Here is a 26,814-nt window from a genome sequence, read left to right on the forward strand (position 1 = left end):
TACATTACGTTAGTGTGGAGATTTGATGAAGTGTTTACTTAAGGGGGCGGTTCATTAGGAATTTGTTAACATCGGACTTGAAGACATCCAAGTTGTAGTCTGGTGGGAAGCAGGCAGACGGAGCCTAATTGGATAATATTTGTTATATATTTGTTGTTTTTTTACTTTTTCGAATCTATGTATATAGTAAAACAAACCCACTCGATTCCATCTCTCAACAAGAAAATAGATAAAATTCTCTCTTCATTCATAGTTTTGTACCTGTTAATGAGCTTATAAATGCTTAGTTTGTAAAATTCTTTAGGTTTTCATGTGGAATATGAATCTAACTTATGTTCAATCTCCTCCTGTGATTGTAATTTAAGGCCATCTAAATGTTTTTGTAATTTTCGAAATAACTGATAATCCAAGGAAGCTAAGTTAGGTATGCAGGATGGGATAAGATTTCTCAATCAAATTCTCGTAGGAGATCTTTGCTGAGTGATGACAAGCGTTATCACGATGGAAGATGGCTGCCTTTTTGTTCATTAAACAAGGTCGTTTTCAGGTCAACAGGAGTGAAAATATAGAAAAATGTGAATGATGCTTATTTAAAAGCTACAAATTAATAATGGTGATAGATTCAAATAATAGTCATAAATTGCAATAGTTTAAAATGTCCATTCTACAAAACGGCAAGAATTTTTGCACCAACCTAAGACAATACGTGTCCGTAGGTAAATCTATAATATAAAAGGCAAAATGGTGTGTGTGATTGTATGTTTTGCAAAAATTTTCGACAGACACATCAAATAATGACAATATCAGTATTGTTTTAAAGCTCGATGTCTCTGACGACAAATATCCAAAAATTGGCCAAAAACATTCATTCTTTCACCGTCAACTGGGCCGTTTTTTTTTACAAAGAAGGTCACTTTTTTCGTCAATATTTTTGCAGGTCATTCAAACCTTGTGTCAATAACGTTGCATTAAAGACGTTATTTCGACTGCCCATGATACCATAATCGCAGTGGATGTATCGATAAGACTGTTTACTTTTTTGTGTTATCGGTTCAAGCCTGCCTACTGCTCCTATTTTTTTTATTCTTATTTTTTTTTTGCTCAGCCAACATCCTTACACCCCCCCCCCCGGGCAACACCAGGCACCCAGACTAGTTTTAAATAAAGGAGATAATTATGCCATTCGTTTTAAAATCCATTTTACATGCTGACATGTGTTGGACAGCTTTTATAAATTGACTTCCAAACTAACCTATCTCTAGTTAGGTCATTATTCAAATTGCATAACCTGAGATCTGACAGATTTTCTTTGAAAGTCATTTCTTTAGTTAAACAAAATTTTTATAAGCCGGATGCCTTTCCTGATGCCAAACCAGTATGGCTAGGAGACCAGTACGTTTATTGCTTTATCGAGATACCATCTTTAAGTGATTGTCTACCAAGGTTAAAAGGTTATTCAGCTACCCTTAAAAGAAGACATAAAATTATCTCTTCATATATATATATATATATATATATATATATATATATATATATGTGTGTGTGTGTGTGTGTGTATGTCAAGCATTTTAGCAACATTCAACCCAGGAAAATTCATCCCTCAAACAGAAGTTTTATGCTCCTTTTATGTTCCCTTACAAAGATTAAAATCAAGATATGCTACTAAATCGAGAAACTTACATTCTAATTTTAATCAAAATCCATTACATTATTCTAGAAAATTTCTTAAGAAATTGTAATTGAGTTTCATTTTTTTTTTTTTTTAATAAATACTTGATTTTTTTATATTAAAACTTGTAAATTCAAGTTAAATTTAATAGTGAAAAAGCTTAAATAACAGAGAAAATAAACTTAATTACATTTGTTGCGGATGCTCGATATTTTACGGATTTTAAAAACAGTTTTTAATAACTGAAAGACATTCATGAATCGATCTTAAATTTGAAGAAAATGTGAAAAAAACTTGCAAAAACAGGAACTTTTGCTAGTGTTCTCATAAAAAAATATTGTGGTGTGAAATTCTTTGGTGCATAACTTTCAGCATATTACCAGTATTTTTTTTTTTTTTTAAACTTAGTAAAAAGAAAAAAAATCTTTTTTTCAAGTCACATAAAAAAATAAACACACAAAGACTCTAAGAAAATGTAAAACAATACATTTTTCTAAAAAGAACTATATTAGAAATCTTCAATGAAAATGTATTTAAACAATAAATACGTGTAAAAAAATCATGTAGAAACTTTTTTTTTTTATGTAAAACATGTTTTCCTTTTTTAATTCTTGCAAAAATTCTATGAAAAATTCACTGAAATTGTAAGAAAATAAAACAAGTCAATATAAATCAAAAAAGATTTTAAACAAATTATTGATGATAAAACTATTTTTTTTGTTTATTTATTGGCTTCAAAACTACATTTTTATTAGGTTAGTACAAACCATGTGATCACAGTCCAATTAACTACTATAATTGAAAAACTTAAACAATGAATTAAGTTTGTCAACAGTGAACGACTGCATAAGAATGTCAGCAAGTTCCTTATTTTTAAAGTTATTTTTCAATAAATTCAAAATACAACGACTTCCAATAAACTGGATAAATTTTAAACAGTTCTGAATTGAAAATATGGAATATTGTAATTAGTCAAAGATAAAAATTTAGAAATTCGACAAAATAAAGTTAATAAATTAACAATTTGAAAAAAAAAATTTTTCTTTTCACTAACAATGGCTTCTGAGAAATACTTTAGTATAGAAGTACAATTTATTTTAACACTGAAGGTAACCACTTAATAAGCCATCCAAGCATACTCAATTTCAAAACCAATTTTGAATTTCCTAAATTAGCAATGGCACTGCTATCTTTATTTATAATATTAAAAACAAACACATTCGACAAACACATGGAAAATTTCTATTTGATTTGGAAATCTTCAAAATCAAAATTCAAAATCTATTTTTAGTTAGAATTAAAGCTTATAAGCTAAAGTTGAGCATTGTGGTTCACTTGTGCTCCTAAACCGAAGATAAAAATTTCTCAGCCAAGCCACTATCATAAACAAGAATACAAATTATCTATACATCATAAAGCTGGTATACTTTTTAACTTTTGTCATCAATAGCTTTTGTTCTACAAAATCAATAACAGATTCTGACTAGCGAATTCCTTTTATCATTGTTGTACCTTGTTTTTGACAAGAAATGCAAAAAGATACTTCCATTTAGTTTCTTTTACAAAATACTTATTCCATCTCAAAAGATTATTAATATATGGACCTTTTCTAATAATGACTAAATAGTAACATCAGCTCATAAAATTCTACATTGCTTTGTGTTTTCAGATAAACAATTATATTTATTAAAAATTAACTAATGTTTTTAAATTACTTGTATATCATAATAGTAGGTAAAATAATTTGCTTTTAATGAACTAATTAAAAGGTTGTTTTATTGAAATGATACAAGAGGCTGTTAACATTGGGTTTAATATCTGGACTTATTAATCTTAATTAATGATTTCTCTTTATGGCAAGTTTATTAACTATAAAATTTATTTATTCATAAAATAATTGTAATAATGAGTTTTCCTTTAAAATCATGTAAAAACAAAAAATAAAAATTATGTTCTCTTGAAAAAAAAAAAAAATATTACATTAAATTCCACTAAGTCAATAAATGGATATTTACTTTTCACTGATTTATACATTACATAAAAATTATAAATATTAAATCCATACAATAACATAGAAGCCATCTTATGTCCACACAGGTTATCACCTTTCACATGCACATTAAAAAGAAATCAGCAAAAATGGTGATTAATCTGGTGCAACTGAAGTAAACAGTTCTGACTTTATCCATTTTAAAAGGAATTGTTCCAAAATCAAATATTAGGTCGCCAACTAAAATAGTACAATTTTAAATACATTTCAAACAATGACATTCATTTTATTTATTTAAAGAGTCATTTATTTTATAGTATATTTCTCTGGCAGACATTATTTCGTATATTTCTCTGGCAGACATTATTTCAAAAGGAATATTATTATTAATAAATTACGGATTTATGCAAAAAGTACCATAGAATTCCACTAATGATAAATAAGTATTATAAATAAAAATCACAAGGTGAATAAATTAAAGAAATTTTATAAAATTATAATTGTTAAATTTTCTTTTTGACCAATTAAAATATTTTATATTTTCAATTCCATCAAAAGTTCCTAAATCTCAGTAATGCTTTTAAGCAGTCAGATCCATTGATAGTGTTAGAAGGCATAGAAAAAAAAGATTTAGGCACAATTTACTTCACAGCTAATGCACTTCTTTTTATGTCAAACATTATACAATGACACTACTGTTTAAGTTAGTTGATCCACCTGCGTGTGTATTTACACAAAACAAGTCAAAATAATTTTGAAAAATGCAAAAATTAACATTCAAGCAAAATACTGAACATTATAATAAATTATAAAAAAATAAGTTTGCAATGTCTTGATATAATTATCCAATAGCAAAATCCCCACTCAAGCTGCATAAACTTTAAACACGTAAAGCATGCAGGGACCCCCATGAGTGCACAGTGAATGAGACATAAAAAAATGGCTAAGTTCAGCATTCCTCCCCCTATTTAGCCCAAAATGTCCCCAGGGGACGTCAAATCTTGGTGAAAATGAACAAACGGTGCAGTTTTAGGCTTTAACATTTTGAGTTCTCCACCAAGCAAAAAAAGATATGGTTAAGTCTATCATTTGCCCCCCCCATTTAGCCCCCAAAAGTCCTCAAGGACTTAACATATGTAAATTTTAGTTCAGCACCATGCAAAACTGCTAAAAAGACATACACATAAAATTTTGGACAAATATGGTAAAATAGCTCCAAAAATGGAGTGTTTTTATTCACCCAAAAAGAGCCCCTGGGGCACACCCACGTGTTATCGCAAAGTATAGAAAAACAAAATTACATAGAAATCAGTTACAACTTTTCAAAAAATTTAAAAATCCAAGGCATCATATTTTTTTTTTAATGAGCACAAAAGTGTCAATTTTAGCCATTTTAACCCAAAAGGCACCCGGAGGGGGGAGGGTTTAAATAAGTACAGGTTTAGATCTAATGACTTCAGAGGAAGATTAAATGTGAACAGTATAGGAAGATGTGCGCAGAACAGAGACGCAAAGCCAGTTTTTAATGTGGAGAAAATACAGTTCCCAAAATTAAGCATTTTGTATTGGGACAAAAATTAAAATTGCCTCAGTATATGAGGATTTCTTACTCTAGTGACCAAAGAAAGAACAGATACTACACTGATCTGAGCCAATGACCAAGAAAGTCAAAATGCACATAGAACTAAGCTTGTTTTAAACACTCACATTACCCGTCCATTGTATAGACCTCATATCATTTCTCTCCATGCAACACATATCCTCAACCCTCACTGGCCAAGTTTCACTTTCATACATATACATATATAGCACACAGACTCGATAGGCTCTTCTGAATAGTACAGGCAAAATTTGATTTCAACTTTATCTTTTTTCTGATAACTAAATGGAAACTGATAAAAAAATTCTAGCGTTTCAAATACCAACATTCCGTTCTTGGCGATTTGGAACGTAAACAGTAAGATCAAAGACAAAAAAAGATGGCATTATCAGAAAACAGTGCTTTTAAAGAAAAGAACCAGATAAGATGAAGGAATTAAAGAATTACCAACTTACAGTACCAAATTTTAGAATGATAAATACTAAGCTCTGTAATTATTTTTCTTTTCACTAGTGGCCAAGAACATGTGTAACATAGCTGAGGTATTCTTTAATCTTGACAGTGTGTTGACTGTCACCAGAATCAGCTAGCCGTATTTCTGTTCAGGGCTTTATATTGCAAGTGAAACAGTCGCGTTTGCAAGTGATTTTTCAAAGTAGCGACTAGAAATAATGAAATGCTTATCTTTTGGCGATTGTATTTCTTTCACCGACAATCTTCCAAAACTCACTACTGAATGAAAAATATTTTTTCAACTTTTCCTTTTTATAAAACGAACAAAGTTAAATTATTTAAACAATAAAAGTTTAATGGAAACAATTTTTTTTTTTTTTTTAACAAAAGTTGTTTAAAAAAATATCTTAAGAAATTAGAATGTTTATACCTTCAAGTATCAACATAAAATTTGTTGCATATTTGAATTGGATTTATTTAAAAAAAAAAAAAAATACAAAATATCTTTATGATGTACATACTCGTCATAGAACGAAGATGTCATATTCTAAAAATCATATGGGTTTGGCCAGTAACTTTATTATTTAGCTAGTAAACGAAAATATTTAGTTGTCAAAGGTCGACTAAAGATAAGTTTGTCCGTAGAGCCCAGTTGCAGTTGCGAGTTGGCAACAGAAGTTCTCATCTTCTCTACGCTGATGTTGTCTTCTTTCCAATAACTTTCATCGACATCTATTATACATAAAGGACAGTTGGGTGTGTATGTCCAGCTAATACCTACAAAACCAACGCCAATCAAGTTAGTATTTTCTTAATCAGCATTATTCCAGATGGATATCTAAAATTTAGAAGAAAAAAAAATTCTTTGACCCTATACTGGACATTTTATGTAATAACTAAAAAAAGTAAATGATTTTTTTTTTTTTTAATCAAAGAGTTACTTTTGTCTTTCTGGTTTCATCTTACTTCAGTCAAAATCATCAGAAATCAATGGGCCCTCTTCCTAAGGGGTAAGTAACACTCAATCTCTACACGAGATACATAGATATTCAAATATTCCAGTAAATCTCCTTTATCTTTCAAACACGGAGTGTGTAAAGAAGTTAATATTAATTTTCCTAAATTGATCAGTTAAATATAGTAAATCTTTCTTACTGGCTTCCAGGACAAGAATTCATCTAGTCTGGTGGAGCATCCCGCTTAGTGCTATTACTCTAGGCGAAATCCCTTGAAGATGCACCATTCCGCCTATAAGCCACTGGTTCAGCAATACTGAGGAGATCTTATTTGGACCACAAATTCTATGTGATTTTGAATATTTGGTCATGATATACTTGTAGGGAAAAGTATCCTTATGCCAGATTGTCCTGACAAACCTCTGTACAGAGAGACCTTAAACACTCGAGGATAGTGCCTAATAGGCATTCAAATTCTCCACAAGCAAACTCATTCTCAGAGTTATCTAAAAAAAGAAATTTATGAATGCGTGTATGTCTAGAGAGAGGAATGATCTGGTCAGAGAAGAAGGGAGTAAGGAAAGGGAGCATGAAAATGAGGAAAGAAAAGTAAAGCAATAAAAGTTTTAATAGAAATGCTTTTCATTTTTACCCCAAGCAATGCTGGGTAGCCTTGCTAGTTAGTAATAAAGAAACATCAACCAATGTAATTGGGTTTTAAAAACATCCTTTCATATTTTTTTTCTCGATCACACAGATGTACCCATACAAAACACCCAACAACTTTCATCGTGAAGGGGTGGGGAAATATCCAAACACCCGCTGTTCTCTCTTTGGTACTGTTGCTTCATTTAAAAGAGAAAGATCTTCGCCACTCATTTTCCACATAAACATTGACGCCATCTTGTGTGTGTGACGTTACTGCTAGGACATGCAGCCTTAGAAGTTTTGGCTTCTGGCATAAATACACCTCCACCGAGTAACTGCACATTTTTTCCCCTTCTTTATGAAGATAAGCTATACTTCAGAAAATTCAAAACATGATCATACTATTATAAATTATGGTAAATAAACAACTTAAATTCATCAGGGTTTTTTTTTTGTTTTTTTTTACATTGAAGTTACCATTATCAAGGCCCAGAGGCCACTCGAGGATAAGGGTTAATGAGTGTAGGGTGGTTGGTGCAACAACAACTCAGTGATAGTTTTTTGGTGAGAACTGGACAGAATTTGACTCTTTACCTTGTTTTACATCTAATGGTGTTTTTCTACAAAACTGCATTATCAGCCTTCTAACAAGTCTACACAAGCAAACTACAACATCCTCCTCATCCGACCGGTGGTAATCGTAACCCTCTGCACTGAAGATTCCCGAAAGGATGAAGCATTAGTGCCTGTAGGCATTAAAAATAATTATAGCGATAATTATGTCTGGCCCTTTAAGAACTCGGTTCTTATTGTCAAGCATTTTACGTTGACATGAAACGAGTTGTTCACTTAAACACACGAAGTGCAGATCGTGGTGTTAAAATCACAAGATCACTCTCAGCCTCCTTGAACGACAATTACGATTAATATAAATGTTAATTTTAACTATATTTTTGCTGCAGTTAATGTTGGCCGAGTGGTTTGTTCCTTGCTAATGGAGTCAGAAATGGCTTTATTGCCGGGTCCGAATCTCCCGACTGGCAGTAATTGTGACTCTGTACTGATGATTCCCAAAGGATGAAACTGTAGTGTCTGTGGGTATTAAAAATAATTATTTATATATATGTATGTGTGTGTGTGTGAGAGAGAGAGAGAGAGAGAGAGAGAGAGAGAGAGAGAGAGAGAGAGAGAGAGAGAGAGATGAGATCGCCTGATTGACGAGAATTACAAGAAATGTATTTTTTAAAATTTCAATGAAACTAAATGAAATACACTTCCTTGACCTTCAGGCTAGAACTGAATAAAAAAAATTTTTATATATATAATTGCAACAACAACAAAAAAGACTTGATTTGCGAATCTTTAGTAAAACAACTTCTGTTGCGAATGTGGTATTATGGTAACTGAAAACTCTAGCTAGGAATAGCTTACACAAATCAAAGGTACAGTGATAAGGATGATCATAGAGACCCTCCCCACATTTTGATTGACCTTATGCCTAACTATTTTGTTGGCATCTGCTTGCGAAATAAAATATATAGATCAAAGTGTAGCATCTGTTATATTCAAAGATAGAATAATATGGGGTCAGTGTTCACATTGGACGCCCAAAGAATGGGTATATATCACAAACTTTTAGACTAGTTTGAAACATTAATAGAACACCCCCTACTACCAGATATATTCTAAAACTATCATAACCAAAGTACTCAGATAAACATGTTTCAATTTGAACAAAGGTGGTACAATAATATTGTACGGTCTGCATTTGTGCTGGATGTACAAAAAAAAAAAAAGAAGAAAAAAAAGAGAAATATTTTAAGCATGGCAGCAATATACAACAGACTAAGGATACAATTGTGGAATTTTCATAGGTCCCCCTAATTTATATTATTTCTAATGGGAAAAATTGGCCCTGTTGTCACAAAAGCAGAGTAAAATAAAAATTTTAATTTGAACAATGAGGTTACACTGTAGTTCTGTTCACAACAAAATGTACTTCTAAAAATCAATATTTTATTAATAAGCAAAAAGGTTTTAGTGATTGGAGTTAAAATATCTTCTAAATCAATCAACTACTGAAACGCTTACAAAATCAATCACATTTCATTTGCTAATTAAATATTGATACTCATATTTTGACATGTTTTTTGGTATCGTCCAACATGGCCTCGGTGACTTGAGTTGGTAGCTTGCTTTTGCTATCTAGAAGACATACATTCAACTTTGGGGGCCATGAACTGCAGCCACTAGTTACCTATAATATAAATCTCACCTGCCTGTTTAAATGTATGTATGTATGCCTAAAACTTTTGACAGAAGCGACAGATTTCACGAGATCAGTATTGTTTTGAAGCTCAACCCTTCGGACGACAAATATTAAAAAATTGACTAACAACATTAATTCTTTCACCCTCACCTGGGCCCTTTTTTTTACCGATATTTTCGAAAGTCATCCCCTCTTTTCGATTGACTAGCCTTAATTAAAACCTTTGCCACTTCTGGTTTGGCATTGGGCGCAACAGCGAAGACATCACTTTTTTTTTCACGTTCTTTTCCTCCTTTACGGTACGGATTCGAGTCTGCCTGCCTACTACCACTTTTTTCTTTTGCTCAACACACACCTCCAAACACCCGGGCAACGCCAGGAACCTAGGGTAGTCTAACATACAAGATTTGTGGCAATGCTTATAGCTGTAAGCATTAGTGCAGTGCAATATTATTCTAGCAAATTGCCTAACAATTTACTAAACATAAATATCATAAAAACTGAATTTAACTTAAAAATACTAGAAAAAAATGGAATTTAATTCGGGAAGAAAAAAAAAAAAAAAAGATATGAGGATCAATTGTATTTATTTTTACTGTGCAATAATTTATTACAGTTTGGAAGATGTTAAACATAAACCAAATCTACTGATGTTGGCCTGCTGCTATGAATTCAGAATAGGGGCATGTGAGTGAGAAGAAAACGAAAGTAGAATCAGAAAGACATTTACTACAGGAGAACCAAAAATAATAAAATAAAGCATTCCAAATCTGATATAAGTGAATATTACAGGTGAGATTTAGCTCAATGATTATATATATATATATATATATATATATATATATATATATATACACACACACACTCAGTAAAAGTGTATATATAGAGAGAGTGTTCAGTATGTGCGTATTAAATTATAATAATGCCCTCTCCCCTCTGAAGGGTGACATCAGCCCCCCCCCCTCCATTCTTGATTCGTAATTCAACTCCTTTAATCTAAATAAGGTGACACTTATCTAACTTTGGAAGAAATTGATATCTTTGGGCCTCAACAGAAGAACACTAATGGTCAGTTTAAAATATTATGAATTTGGTCAGGTGACCCTTTCAGTTTTGAATCTCAAGTTGCCCTGCCCCCCCTATATTTAATTCTTCAATATGAACAATTAAAAAACTGACAGATTTTGTCAACCCAATAAGATTGTAGCATTTGAGAAGTAATGAGCTAAACATTTCCATGGATATTTAGCTGTTCATGTGTTATATAATTGAAATTTTATATAATTAAAATAAATACATACACACAAATATATGGTGATGATATTTGACTGAATAAATCATTAGACACCTATTATTTACATTCACAAAATTGATTTTTAAATGAATACTTAGGGTTCAAAATAAATACAAATTTGAAATTAAAAAAAGAATACTGCATTCTACTGAACAGAAACCACTTCATGTGCAGACAGAGATAAAATTTTATTTAAATATAAAAACCCATAGGTGTAATATGATAAAAATTATCCGATATAATTTCCCATTATTCATTATATTGAAGACAGGTGTCAACATGTTGAACCTATGTACATAAAAACCTCCTCTATCTATTTTAAGCATATTAAAATATCAAAGATAAGCAAAGGATTGCAATGATGTTTTACTTTGTGTCAGTTAGGTTTACAATTACTAATTAATGAGTACTGGGTTATTAATGAATATGTCTAGAAAAAAAAATTTAGTGGTATAGCCCATCGTACCATGTCACAATGCTATATATTTTATTACCAGACCTCCAAGTAATTTATCAATAGCAAAAGTAGTTCGTTGACAATGTCTATCTATTTTTCAAGAAATATATGACAGATTACAACAGGTTATTGTTGTAATTGGAGTCACCTAGTCACTGTTAGAATGTAGTATTTTAGTAACATCATGACAATAAATGGATTTGTATTATTTGAACTACCGTTCTCGTTAGTGTTATTTCCACTACGTTTCTGTCGATGTAATGTTCGACTGTCTACAAGTATACCTTGTCTAACTTGGGAAATCTGCAAAGACCTGTGGTGTTGTGGTTAAAATACTTGGTAAAATTCAGTTATAAAGTTACACTCAAAATACAATTGCCAGTTACTTAGGACTTATACCCAATCACGGCTGAAGGAATGATCACATGCTACTCCTGTGAATTAAATAAAAAGTTGGTGTCAGATTTTTTAATCCCTGAACAACAATCAACAGACTGAATATTGGAAGAGTTTAAAATTAAGAGTATGAGTAGGATATTTTGGAATTCTAAAAGTCAGAGTTTGACCTCAAACCTTCCGACTGTAACCTTGGTCAGCACTACCACTCTAGAACATGGCTGTCTTAACTGCTTCATATCAGACTTAACAGTCTTGACCTTGTTGATCAAGAAAGGTAAATGCTGTGATCCGAAACGAAAAAAAAAAAAAAGAAAAAATTTCTTAGTTGTTTAATTTGTTTTCTGATGACACAAAAACGTTTGCAAATAAAATATGTTTTATGATCGTTCCTAAAAGTGTAGCTTCAGTTTTTATTTTTGCTTCAAGTTTTCAATTTTGGCTCATTTCATTTTCCATTTCGGATCACAGCATTTTGCTTTTTCAATCAACAAGGTCAAGGCTTTTTTTGCTTCAAAATGAAGCAGTTAAAAGAGTAATGCTGATTAGTTTTTAACTAATGTTTACATATTTAAATTGTGTATTTTGTGAGTTTAGATGCTTAAAATAAATATTAACTTGACATGGCTTCTCATGTAATAATATTTAGCATGAAAACATTTTTTAATGCCCGCACAGGTTTTTCTTTCTCACAATCAACTCAATACTAGATTTAGTGACATTACCAAAGAATTTTGCCTCAACTTAAGAAATAACTTCAAGAAAACATGTTGCATTTTAGGTTATGTAGTTTATATAATGACCAGGCCAGACATAGGTTAGTTTTGAAAGTAAATTTCTAAAAGCCATTCAACACATGCCAACATGTAACACAAATGTTAAACCAAATGATTTATGTAAACATAATTGGAAGAGGTTGGGTTCATGTCATATCCATAAGCACTAATTGAACACTTGAAATTTGAGCTACCTATTTTATGTGCTTTTGAACTAATTATACCTTGAATTTAACAAGACAGGCTTAACTTCAGTATAATTGACTCAATGGATTGGCTAATTGTTGGGTTTTATTGCATCTTAACTAATGATGGGTCACTTCCAATACCCACTCCACTCAATTCTGATAAAATTACTGATTCTTTTTTTTACCTCTAAATATTACCTTTAGAAAAAAAATAAATAAAAAAAAAAAACTCATCATATATGCAAACATAAAAAATAAACTTGTGGTCGATCTATGGATTTTAGTTTGACAAGTTGTTAAAATCAATACTTATCTATTGTCAATTTATTATTTACCGCAATGTAAAATTAAGATTTAAACAAAAACAAACAAAAGATAAAGAAAATTTAAAAAAAAAAATGATTTTAGCATTGGAAAATAGGCATCATTTGTTTTTCTGATTCTAATACTTCCAAAAGTTCTGATTTTTTTTTATTTCTGATTGTGACTAATCATACTTTTTTTTTTTTTTTTTTTTTTTTTTTTTTTACAAAGGCATCACCACATTATCAAGGCCCAGAGGCCACTCAAGGATAAGGGTTAAAGAGTGTACAGTAGAAATTGGTCAATATAGTAATCATTAGTAATGAAAATTTGGTAAATTTAATAACTTATATGGAACGGCTCATCAAGAACTTATTTACTTTAGACTTGAACACAACCATATTGTAGTCAGCCGGAAAGCAGGAAAACGGAAGACAATTCCACAGGCGTGCAGTTCTAAGAAAGAAGCTTTGTTCATGGAATCTACGTTTAGGTTTAGGCACAGATAAAGAGTGGGGGAAATTATTGATAGTGTTTACAGCTAGACGAGTGTTTCTTGTGAAAGTTTGGCGAGGGGGGACCATAGATTGAAGCTCAGTTGAACACTTTCCATGAAAATAACGATACATCAGAGACAAACTCGCAACATCTCTTCTGTGAGATAGAGGTTGCAAGGAGGAGAAAAGGACATCTCCTACGAGGCTACGAAGTCTATTTTGAACTCTATCAAGGCAGGACAAGTCCTTTCTAGCAGCTCCTGCCCAGATGTGGCAACAGTATTCCATCCTTGGACGTACCTGGCTCTTATATAGGTAGAGAATAGCATCAGCAGTGAGATATCTACTGGATCGATAGAAAGATCCCACCATTTTTCCAGCGGCCTTGGCAACAGATTTGATATACGTGTTCCATTTAAGATCAGGAGTAATGGTCAAGCCCAGAAGCTTGTCAAAACTTGAGGCCTCCTGAAGACGAGAGCCATTCATTTCAATTGATGACAAATGTGAATTAGAATGTTGATGATGTAAAGAGAGAAGCTTGGTTTTAGATGCATTAAAAGTAACCAGCCACTCCTTTCCCCATTGTACTACGTGCTCAAGATCAGAGGAGAGAGAATTGGAGAGAACTTGGTCGTTTACTGTCTTAGATGTGGTACCATAAATGGTAGTGTCGTCAGCATAAATGTCTACAAATGATGTAAGGATATGATTTACACTAATGTTGACTTTTTTCCTTTTTTTAAGGTAATTTCACGCTGGTTTGTATATTATTTATTTTGTAGGTATACATTTTGTAAATTGTTTGTAAATGACAGATTTTATTTGGCTCCTAGATGGGTATCTGACTCGTGCTACAACTTTGAGTCAGAATGTACCTGAGAGCAATACCAACTCGGGGACTATTTATCTTCCTCCCATGGTGGGAAGATGTGATATAAAAGGTTAGAAAGTAGGATTGAGGAACCAGCGCCTAAGGAAATTGCACACTGCCTGGGTAACCTTGTCAGCATTCTCAAGTGATTAGCAATAAACTAATTCTTTCTCAACGTGAGGTGGACCTCCTAAAAATGAACAGAACTGGCACCACACCAGTCATAACGGGAAAAGCCATTTTAATAATGGACATTACTCTGTATTTTGTTGCCAAGGGAAAACTCCCAAAGGTGCAGCTTCATGTTTGCCCATTTAATCTACAAAGGTTGTTTCAAAAGAAAAGCCTCCTACTTCTTTATAACTTCAAAAGTTGAAGAGCTATGAAGACACAGGTAGTGCCATTAAAACAAACAACCTTTTGTACTCAAGAATTTATTGTTCTACATAATCACCACCATTCTCAATGCGCTTTTGCTAGAATTCAATAACGCATCTCTGCATCTAATGCATGTCCAATACAGGAGTTGCTTTCTTAGAGTTTCATGTCGTCAATATCTGTAACAGAGATGAAACTTTCAGGTCTCATCATAACAATGCAATTTGCAATCCCCTTCTGATCCATTCGAGTGTAATAGAAAAATAGGAGGCATTACTTTTGGAATACCCCTCATATAAACAGAATCCTGGCAAGTACTATCACTCCAATTTACAGTGAACATGGGAGTTATGGCAACAAGTTCACGTCTCATAAAGCTTCAAAAGAGGGGCCTGGCCATCGGATCTAGTTTAAAGTCATATCAGTATGTAAATGGAGTGAAAAGATTCTTTCAACAATTAATCTGCCCTTTTTTTCTTAGGGGCTTATTTCAAACTCCTCACCAGCAGAGGTGTTCAATGCTTGTCCCCAATCGATTAAGCTGCCTTCTTCATGACCCTCATGGTGTAGTTTTCTATCGTGATGTATCTTGATATTTTTGAATATTGCCAGTAGAATTATTACCTTCTCTTTGAAGACAGAACTGAATCGTGCTAGTATTATTATTTCTTCTATTTAAACAAACTTTGTTCATCTTCTCACCATATAAGAAACTTCCATCTAACCTCACATAATTTAGTTATTATATAGCACTAGCGGGGAGTATCCGATGTTGCCCGGGTGGAGGATATTGACATAAGGATGAAACAATGTTAAGAATGGCTTCCATGTGGTTAAAATAAAAAAAAAAAAAAGATAAGGAGAGAGAGAGAGAGAGAGAGAGAGAGAGATGGGTAATTAATTTTCCACGTTAACCATTAGGCCAAAGAGGATAATGAATTCATTGAGTTGGTAATTAACTTTTGCCCAGGTGGAGGATATTGAAATAAGGACAACATAAAAATTTTTTTAAAAAAGATAGAGAAAGAGAGGTGTGATCGAACTCAATAACATAGGGTAATTAGTCTTCCTCACTAACCATTAGGCCAAAGAAGATAATGAATGCAAGGAGTTGGTAATAATTGTCAACTTGAAGAATAATAGGAGTCACCATGCATGTGCAGAAATGAACGTTGCTTTTAAACCTGGCCGGGGTGGGGTGGGGGGAAGCTTTCCGGTTTCTGTTTGCATTTGCATAGTTTTGCCTTATCTTCTATCTATCTATATATATATAAAAGCGAAAATGTATGTATGTATGTGTGTCTGCTAAAAACTTTTGACTGACGGAACAAAAATTCACAAACTTGGTATCATATTAAAGCCCCACCCACCCCCAGACGACAAATATCGAAAAATTAGCCCAAAAGGACCATCAGAAGTGCGTCAACTGATCGATTTTCTGCAGGGGGAAGGGGCCAAAAAAATGACATTTTAATGTTAAACATTAAATATTTTTAAATCGATTTATAACTGCCCCAAAAAATACGGGCGCCAACTCTTCTACATAAAGTATACACGGGGCCATTTATTTTGGGTCAACTTGTATTTAAAACCCGCTGAGTCATGTCACGTGATCTTGACGTCAGCAAGCTCTAATGGCAGTCTAAATTTAAAATTTAAAAATGTTATTGGTAAAAAAAAATTTAACCCTCACACAAGATAAACTATGAACTTCTACGCTATGACAACATTACCAAAGTTATTAGCACATTATAAATAGTTAGATACGATAGTTAAATGAAAAATAACAAGCCAAAAATGTAAAGTAAAAAAAAAATACACTTACAAAAAATATTAATGATCAAAGTTTTTACAAAAAAAAACAAAAACAGCCAGACGCCATTTTCTTTTTTAGTAACAGTCTTTAGAGTAAGGAAGACGAAGTGAGAGAGAGAGACATACACAAACAGAGAGAGAGAGAGAGAGAGAGAGAGAGAGAGAGAGAGAGAGAGAGATGTCTAGACAGGAAACGAAATACGTAATTTAATAAACGCTAATGTGAAGTAAAACAAAAAAATAAAATCGTAACGCTCCCACGATGACCTCATTTAGTGGCTATCTGTCAATCAAACCTCTTTCACTAGCTTTATAAGCCTTATTTTAACACTATAATCAATTCCTCTTACTCTTGGCCTACACGGTTAAGTGGTTGGAGTTTGTTTCACCTCCCGTCAAGGCTCCAGGATTCAATCCAGCCTCACGACCAAAACTGTTTTTTTTTCTTTTACATCTTTAGACACGCGGGCAACGTTTCTTTATTTTTCTTTTACTTCGCTTATTCTTTAGTTTACTTCGCCCCCCCCCCCATACACACAGCGGGTTTTTTTTTTCACCCCTGTTTTTTTTTTGTTTTTTTTTTTTTTTTGTTTTTCCGATTTTTATAACATCGTTTCAGGGTTATTACTTATCCCCCCCCATACACACCTACAAACACCCGGGCAACGCCGGGTACCCCCCCCCCCGCGAGTATATATATATAAAAGTGAAAATGTGTTTGTTTGTTTGTATGTATGTGTGTGTGTGTTTGTATGTCTCGCAAAAACTTTCCACACGGGTCACGGATTTTCGCCAGATCGGTATCATTTTAAACTTCCAATCTTCGCCCGACAAATATCAAAAAATTGGGCAAAAACGTTAATTCCTTCACCCTGAAATCAGTAGTTTTCTACAGGGAGGGGGGGGGGGTCAGCAAAAACCGTTCTCTCATGATGAGTTCGTTTCTACGCATGTGTCATACGACGTCGTAACCTGATTTACTTTAAATATTTGAAAAAGCGACACAATTTCGGCAACGTCATCTTAGCTCAGTTGCTTAGAGCGCTGCCTCATTATCTAAATGTTTTGGGTTTGAATCGTGGTGTGAGATGTCTTTCTTTTCGATTTTTAAAATTTTAATATTGAAGCACGGTTATTTAAGCCATTTTTCACGTGTTTTTCATTTTTTTTAACGTTCGTTTTTCTGTTTCTGTAAATCAAAAAAGAATAAAAAATCGTTGCCCGGGTGTTTGTGTCGGGGGGGGGGGGGGTAAAAAAAAAGTTTTGGTAGGTAAGTAGGAAGGATCGAACCTGAAGCCTTGAGGCGAAGTTGGAAAATAAAGTGTGAAAAAAAAAAAAAAACGTGCGATGTTAACCGATCGGCCACCAAGAAATAATAACGGAAACATGTTTGAATTAATTTGATTAAGAATTGGCAGGTGCCCGTACTTAATGACTTAATGAGGTCAACTTTCACTGCGGGGCAGTTTTTTTTTTTTTTTTTTTTTTTTTTTTTTTTTGTTTTGTTTTGTTTCCCCAAGATGTTGTGGGGGGAAACCATAAAAAGGGGATTATCCAAATTGAATAGCAATTGTCTGATATAAGGAGAAACTCAGTATTGATCAAAGCTGATTGCTTTTGGACGTCAGCTTCAAATTGGTTTCACTTTTATACGAAAAGGCTGAATCCACACGCGGCGATCCAAAAATATGGAATATTTAGCTTTACAATGTCGGGCAAATTAAATAGACAGGCGACTCCCATTCTTAACCTCGTAGATATTATCATTTAGACAGCATATAAAAAGTTTTAAGGAGTAAGCCGACCGATCGCTTCTTGGAAAAAAGCCTTTTGCGGACATATACAAAAAGCAAACATACATACATACATACATACACAAACATATATATATATATATATATATATACTAGCAGGGGTACCCGGCGTTGCCCGGGTGCTTGTGGGTGCGTGTGTTGGGGGGGGGGGGGTAGATACAAATATTAAAAAAATAAAAAAAACAGCGAAAAAAGTTTTGAGAGGGAGGTAGGCTCGAACCCGATGTACCCAGCGTTGCACGGATGTTTGCAGATGTGTGTGTTGGGATGGGGGTGGGTGGGTGGATCAAAAAAGAAAAAAACTAACGTTGGGGGCTACCCGAAGCCTCAAGATTAATAGTCTGAAGACATAACGCGAGGCCAGAAAGCCAGGGACTTTTGATTAGTCGAAAATGAGCGTTTAAAAACGAACTTCGTTTTTCTAGGTCATAGCAGCAGCAAACAAATTCAAAACGCAAATTTTGTTGTCGTTGTATAAAAGCAGGTGAAATAAAATATTCTTACGACCAGGTTTCATAAGTGCGAGATATTATCTGTGTAGCATACAAAAAGTTATAAAAATAAGCGAACAAGCCGAGAACAGCGGGGGAAAAAAGCCTTTGGTGGACATACAGAAAAAATGCACACACACACACACATTTTCGCTTTTATATATATATATATATATATATATATATAGACTAGCGAGGGTGTGTAGCATTGCCCATGGTGTTTGGAGGTGTAAAAGAACAAAAAAAAAAAAAAAAAAAAAAAAAAAAAAAAAAAAAAAGTGTTAGTAAGCAGGCAGGTTTGGACCCGTAACGCGAAAGCGGAAAACCTCAGATCTTACCGCTGCGCTGCTACGGCGACAAAGGAAATTAAAAGAGTTTAAATTTAGTGACGTCAATCAAAAGCTGTTGACTCACTGATAATTAGGTCAGGAATCGGCGAAGAAATGAAATCTCTCGTGGTATTTATTTTCTTCACCACGAGGTCGTTCCCAGCTCCCAAGTGTCCAAATGAATAGCAATTGTCTGATATGAGGGGTTTTCCACACAATGATCAAAGCTAATTTTTTTCTGGACGTTGCCGGCACAAAGCCAGGAAACTACCTTTGCTTTCGTTAGTTTCGCTTTTGTATACGAAAAACACGAACAAACATGCGAGAAGGCAGAATAATGGGAATTTTATAAAATAAAAGTCGCTTAAATAAAAGATAGAGATGACTGCCTTTCGTAAATCAGGGATATTATAATCTAGGAAGTATATAAAAATGCCTTTGCTAGACATACAAAAGAAACACACACCCTAACACACATATTTTCGCTTTTATATAATAGATAACATGTATTTTATTCTTTCTAACAGTATTTGTTAGGCTCAAAATGCTTTCTATTCTGTCAATTTATTAAGTCTACAACATTAAGCTTTTAGTAAACTCATCTTTGCCTTGTCTTCAGTTTGCACTCATGTCTTTCTGAAACAATGTTTTTATTCGTTGTCAGTTTTACCTTTGTTGATGATCAATAAATCCAAGTAAAATATACTATGCCTCAGAATCTTGATTGACGATAATAATTGAAAGAGTATAAACATAGATGAGGAAAATTTTAACCATCTACAATCCAATAAGATTTTAAAATTTTGGCCTCACCCTCCTCCCCCAAAATAAAATACCAGGAGTTTTGCTATTGGAGTCCCCCCCCCCTTCTCAAAATATCAAGAAACATTGCAAACAAAATTTAGTTAAAAAATTCTCAAACACCATTGTGAATAGTAAAAGCAATAGTAGTAGTATTAGTAGCAGTAGAATCTTACCTATCAACAGCTGATCCCCAAGGTTCTCCTCTGGAGTTCCTTTTTGGTAATATTTTCCAGAAAATCCTAAATTAAAACGGAATCCTTTTATCTGGTTCTGAAGACGTTTCTGTGCATCCAATAATGCCTAAAAGAAAGAAAAAAAAAAAAAAAAAAAAAAAAATGAAAATAAGATTTGTTTGAATAAAGAAATGTTCACATCTTCTGAAGCATCATGTAAGTATGAATATTTACCATAGAAATTAAAGCAAAAAAAATTATGTAATCTTAAAATGGATACAATCTATTATCTATATAATATTCGGAAGAAGTAAAGAATAGATACTCTGTAGCAGAAGACGACGATTGGCAACGACCAGCGCACATTTCAAGTGACACCGGTGATTCGACCTTGACATTGGTACAAGCACATGGCGTTGGTTGTTTGTAAACGTGTCAAATAGCAGACATGGTCGAATATTCGCGAGAAAGATTCTTTTAAAAATATATTTACAAACTTTTGAAGATTTAAAAGAAAAATACATATTTACAAAACATTTTTTTAAGTAACAAAACGAACGTATTTAAATAAAAGATATTTAAATAAATGGGCGTCTTTCTGAGGGCATTTTTAATATATTTACAGAACTTTTTAATAAAACTTAGAATAATTATAATAAAATAAATAAATTTAAGACAAACTTGGCAGAAACAAATATAAAAAAAAAGATTTGTGATACATATATTTTTTAAATCTCTATTTATACTTGTGATTTTATTATGCATAAAAATTGCCTCGGCCTAGACGGATTTCTCCTTCACTGACCAACATACATTGCACTTTAAATGAATATAGAATTGTATTAAAAACGCAAACAAAAAGAAAAAAAACACTGTACATAAAACTAATCTTGGTCGCAAAAACCCACGAAACATTCGCAAAAATCCGAACAAGTCAGTTATTTTATATTTGTTTCTGCCATTTAAAAGTTTGGTTTAAATAATTTTATTTTTAAATTTTTAAAATTATGTATTTTTAATAGACAGGACGTCGGTTTTTAATGATTTGTAATTAATATAGTTCATTCTTTTTATTCATTTTTATTATAATTATTATTATTTTAAGTTTTATTAAAAAGTTCTGTAATAGTAAAAATGCATCGGAAAGACACCCATTTATTTAAATATATTACTTCATGAGATTAAATCAAAATTTAATATTTAAAAATATATTGTCACTAAAGTTAATGTTTGAAAGAATAAATTGAATCGTATTAAAAATGCACACACACACAAAAAAAAACAAAAAAAAAACACTATACATAAAAATCAATATTGGTTGCAAAAATCCGTGAAACATTAAAAAAAATACAAACAAGTCAGTTATTTTATATTTGTTTCAACCATTAATAAGTTTGACTTAAATTTATTTGTTTTATTATAATTATTATTCTAAGTTTTATTAAAAAGTTCTGTAAATATATTAAAAACGCATTTAGAAAGACACCCATTTATTTAAATATTTTTTTTATTTAAATACGTTCGTTTTGTTACTTAAAAAAAATGTTTTGTAAATATATATTTTTCTTTTAAATCTTCAAAAGTGTTGTAAATATATTTTTTTTTAAATCTTGCTCACGAATATTCGACCATTTGATGTGTTTGCAAACAACCAACACCATGTGCTTGTGCCAATGTCAAGGTCGAATCACCAGTGTCACTTGAAATGTGCGCTGGTCGTTGCCAGTCATCGTCTTCTGCTACAAGGTATCTATTCTTTACTTGGTCCTAATATTCTGCTTGTTCCTTCCTTAGTGCGTATGTTACACTTTGAAAAAGGCCAATTTTATGAAATTTTGTTTTAAAAGGCCAATCTGGCAACCCTTGACAAGAATATGAGTGACCTTCCTTTGATGTAGCCTCATTTACAAACATCATAATATATCATTATTGTAATTATGTGAGAAAAGAACTTATTTGTAATTTGGACATGTAACAGTTCTTCACAGGAGAAAGTCTGTGAAACATTATGTAAAAAAGAAAACATTTGAAAGAAACAGGGCAGAAAAATTAGCATTGTCTGCTAAAAGGTGCTGGACTGGAGTAAATCAAGGAATGTCTCTTATGTGATTTTATTATGAGTATTGAACTATGTAGCACAATATTACTTAGTATTTATTAGTACTTATTAATTCATCTCATTTGGATCAGTTCTAATTTTTTAAAATGCAATGGGTATTATTTTGATGTTAATAAACTCAATATATACTACATGTTATTGGTTTTTCTATCAAAAAAATAATTTTTGTGCTATCCAGAAAAATATCAACTTTATCAAAAACATGTTGATTAATAAATATATTCCTTATTCTAAGGAATTTCCACAGATTCTGCTAGTATATATAATTATATCAACCCAATATAAAAAACTGGCTTTTTGACAACTCAAACTTTAATTCTAATTAGGCAATTTTATTTGTTATTGGCAATATACTTGGCTAAAATTTATACTAAACTTATTAAACAATTTATACTGCTTATAATAAACATACTTGGATACAATTTATTTAATTAATATATATATATATATATATATATATATATATATATATATTACACACACACACACACACACTTAATCTGGTCCGGTAGTTTGCTAATTATGAGCACATACTTAAACACCTAAAAAGAAATATCATCTAAGGGAAATAACTATTTTTAGCAATAATATATTTGCTTTTGAAGATATGAGACCTAAGAAATAACAAATGCGTATAGAACAGAAACATTTACAAAAACGAATTTGATTGTAATGGATGCCAGACAGTAATAAAGATGAGTGCAAAAATTATAAGAACGAATCTCAGGTGTTAGTGAATTTATTCTGGGAGACTGGGGGAGAGGGGAATACAAATAAATTTAGAATATTTTCAATTTTGTTGAGTATTATTTTTTGTTAAAACTAAATATATGTGATATAAGGTACACCTATTCTATGGATTGCGTTTTTCTCTTCCATGAATGGTTTACCCATTTAAACCTGTTCCCTTATTATTATATGACAAATAATCTTCCTCTCTCAAATTACTGTCTACAGTAGAAGGAATGAGAAGGGATAGTTTACGCTGGAATGTGGATTTAAGGGTTTTTTTTTTATATATATAAATTATGAAGAGAGGGTTTTTCTTTTGTTATAATTTAGTGTGTGTGTGTGTGTGTGTGTGTGTATGTGTGTATATATATATATATATATATATATATATATATATATATATATATATTATATAATTACTGATCTCATCATATATATCTAGTTGTATGTAAAAACATATGAGGAGATGGTGAGGATATCAACAGTTTAGTGTCAGGGTAATGTAGGGGGGGGGGCAATTTAAGAAGAAGCTGTAAAGTATGTTAATGAGGGGGGGGAAAGGTGTTATGAGTAAACACTTGGTTAGACAAACAAACACTGGCATAACATCAGTAGCAAGTATAAATAGACACACTATATATATATATATATATATATATATATATATATATATATAAACACACACACATGCATATACTAAGGGGTGTTCCGAAAGTAATGCCTCCTATTTTTTTTTATTTCGTCCAAATAGATCAAAGGGAATGCAAACTATATTGTTATGACTGAACTTATACATTCACGGCCTGAAAGTTTCATCTCTCTGTTGCAGATATTGACAATGTGAGACCAAGAAAGCAACCTCTGTTATGCATGTGCGTCAGAAGCAGAGATGTATCATTGAATTTCTGACAAAAGTGCCTTGAGAATGGTAGTGACTATGTAGTAAAATAAATTCTAGAGCACAAAAGGTTGCTCGTTTTAATGCTACCATTCATCTTTGTAGCTCTTCAACATTTTGAGGTAAAAAAAAAAAAAAATCAGGAGACTTCACTTTTGAAACAACCTTTGTATATACATGCATCCCTCCTCCGCATATATATATATATATATATATATATATATATATATATATATACACACACACACACTCCTATAAATTAGAATTTTTTTTGTGTGTGTACTGATATTCATATTAAAAATGCTTTTTCCTATTTGTTTAAAAAGAAAATACAACTTTGTTATATATGGGTCATGGAATTACATTCACTAGCAAAAGATCTAGCTAATTTGAATATTCTTTTAAACATTCATTTTAATTAATTTTCCATTAGTTTTTTTGGTTTTCTTATGGGATGATCATCTTTAGTTTTGTAATTATATTCATGCAGACATTCTACTTGATTTATACTTGCGTAAAAAGATTATCGTAAACACAAATCTCTTTCTATATATATATATATATATATATATATATATATATATATATATATATATATATATATATATATATATACTTATGTATGTGTATATATATTTGTTTTAAAAAGTTTTCCTACCCAACTCCTGTCAGTTTTTGGTCTACAGACATGAAACTTCATATATAAGTATTTGAACCCATGCGAAACTTCATATTTGGGTTTTAGCCAGGGAAAATCAGTACAAAAGTGTGAAAATTAAAAAAAAAATAAATAAATAAATAAAATTTGCCAGTTGAAGGTTGAACAATGACATTACAAATATGCATGCGTAACATAGTAGCTATTGATTCATATTTGAATTTTTAGCCTTGCAAGCATGTCATCATAGGTCAGGCATTAACGTCAAAGGAAAAAAATCTTAAACTAAACGTTTTGGTTTTGATTCTAGGTGGGACACAAGTCATTTTTTTTTTTAACTTTTTAAATCATTACTATATATTGGATCCAATATAATATAATAAATACGACATCTGCCTTAATCAAAATATCATATTTAAGCGTATTTTACAACCAGGCAATGCCAGGCGGCATTCTAGTATATATAATAGCTATTCACAGACAGGCTTCATTGTCTAGAGAGATGCAATCATATATATATATATATATATATGAGAGAGGGAGGGAGAAAACGAATATTATCCATAGGGGAAAAGCACATTTAGATGATAGATGAAAAATATAATTATGAGGAGAAGAGAGAGAAGGGTAAAGAAAGAGATTATTTGTTTTTTAAATATACGATATGATATAATATTTCAGCATATGAATTTTTTTTTTTTTTAATTTCCATCCAGATTATCTTAAAACTTTCTCAAGACGAGTGATTTTTAAAAATAACATACAAATACAAATATTAAAAAATATTTGATGCACTAGTCCCATAAAAGAACGTTTTATTTAATATGAAGTATGTAGACTATTGCAATCTTTGATTGAATTAATAATGTACTTAAATTCTTCTAGATATTGTGGACTACAATGCACGTAAGAAATCGATTATCAGGCCAGTTTTGATATCATGGTGCAAGTAAAAATATACATATCTATTTCTTATATTTCGTTTTATTTACATTAAGATTTTTTTCTAAAAAGGTGACTTATTTACACAAAAAAAAACAAAAAAAAAACTTCAAAAGTGATTTCTTAAAAAATGTGCATGCACCTACAGTGCAGAGTGTCTAAATGAATAAATGTGAAAGTTGGGCTCATTTCTTCCACTAACGAACAGTAATGTCAAAAATGTCCATTTCAAGTAAATTCAACTTTACACAATAAATGTATCATCTTTTTTAGAAACTAGATATCGGTTACAAGGTTGCATAAGTTCAGAAAAAAAATCTAACTAGTATTTTTTATTGTTTTTAATTCAATTATTGTTTTAATTTTAATATAACAAGTAATTCTGTTTCGAAATACTGTTATATTTCTTGGACAAATATTTTGCACTAGCAAGAGGGGGTGTCTGACCTTGCCTGTCGTAAAAAACACTTAAATATATTTTTAAGTATGCAGATTTTGTATTTGTTATTACAGAGCCAATTCTCTATTGAATATTATATTGTACCTAATATTTAGTATCGATTTCAAAATTGATAAATAAAAAAAATGACTTGAGTGCCATCAGTTAGAATCAAAACCGTTCCAGCCACATTAAAAAAATGAAACCACTTTTAGTTATGATTAATTTGTGCAAGAGCAAACTAATAGGAATATATCGTAAAGTTTAAATGAACATTTTGCATTTCAATTTGCTGACATGTATTATTCGTGCATTCAAATAGATTTTACTAGTTATAAACCAGTCTTGGTGTATGATTACTATTTTCTGTTATTCCAGTGTTATGTGACTAGTTCAAGAGTTTATCAGTAGAATATTTACACACACACACACACACACAAATATAAATTAAAAAAAAAAAGAAGAAAAAAGGCTTTGACAGACTATGGATATCTACTGTAAAGGTGTCTGCACGTGAAATTTTTGTGGCAAGAGTTGTGCAATCTCCAAACACACCTCTTCGAGTCGACATTGTTGAATACCAGTGGCAAGTGGAAGTTCAGGACAAATGGAAACGATGCCGAGATAAGCGGAAAAATAACATACAGGGCCTAGAATTCCTTAATGGTCACCCATCTGGTATTAGCCAGGCTCAACGTTGCTTAACTTCGTTGATCTGATGAGAACCTGTGTGTCAACGTGATTGTGCCATACGTACATATATTGTTTTATTTATCTCTAATGCAGGTTTCATTGAAGAGCAGGAATAATTCCTGTTGGGTTCTCTTGCAATCCGGGGGGGGGGGTTAGGGG

The 26,814-nt window shown here is 31.8% G+C and overlaps 1 protein-coding gene across 3 annotated transcripts in view; it reads right to left on the reverse strand.

The window, feature by feature from the left end:
* LOC145252623 (bifunctional heparan sulfate N-deacetylase/N-sulfotransferase-like) overlaps positions 1-26,814 on the reverse strand; it is a 196,980-nt gene that overhangs the window by 106,812 nt on the left and 63,354 nt on the right. For all 3 annotated transcript variants that reach the window (XM_080112347.1, XM_080112346.1, XM_080112348.1), the window contains exon 3: positions 20,175-20,301. In XM_080112347.1, the coding sequence (XP_079968473.1) occupies positions 20,175-20,301 (127 nt within the window). The remainder of the gene's footprint in view (positions 1-20,174; positions 20,302-26,814) is intronic.

Source organism: Euprymna scolopes, chromosome 29 (assembly GCF_053919585.1).
Source record: "Euprymna scolopes isolate OS-2025 chromosome 29, ASM5391958v1, whole genome shotgun sequence".
NCBI lineage: Eukaryota > Metazoa > Mollusca > Cephalopoda > Sepiida > Sepiolidae > Euprymna > Euprymna scolopes.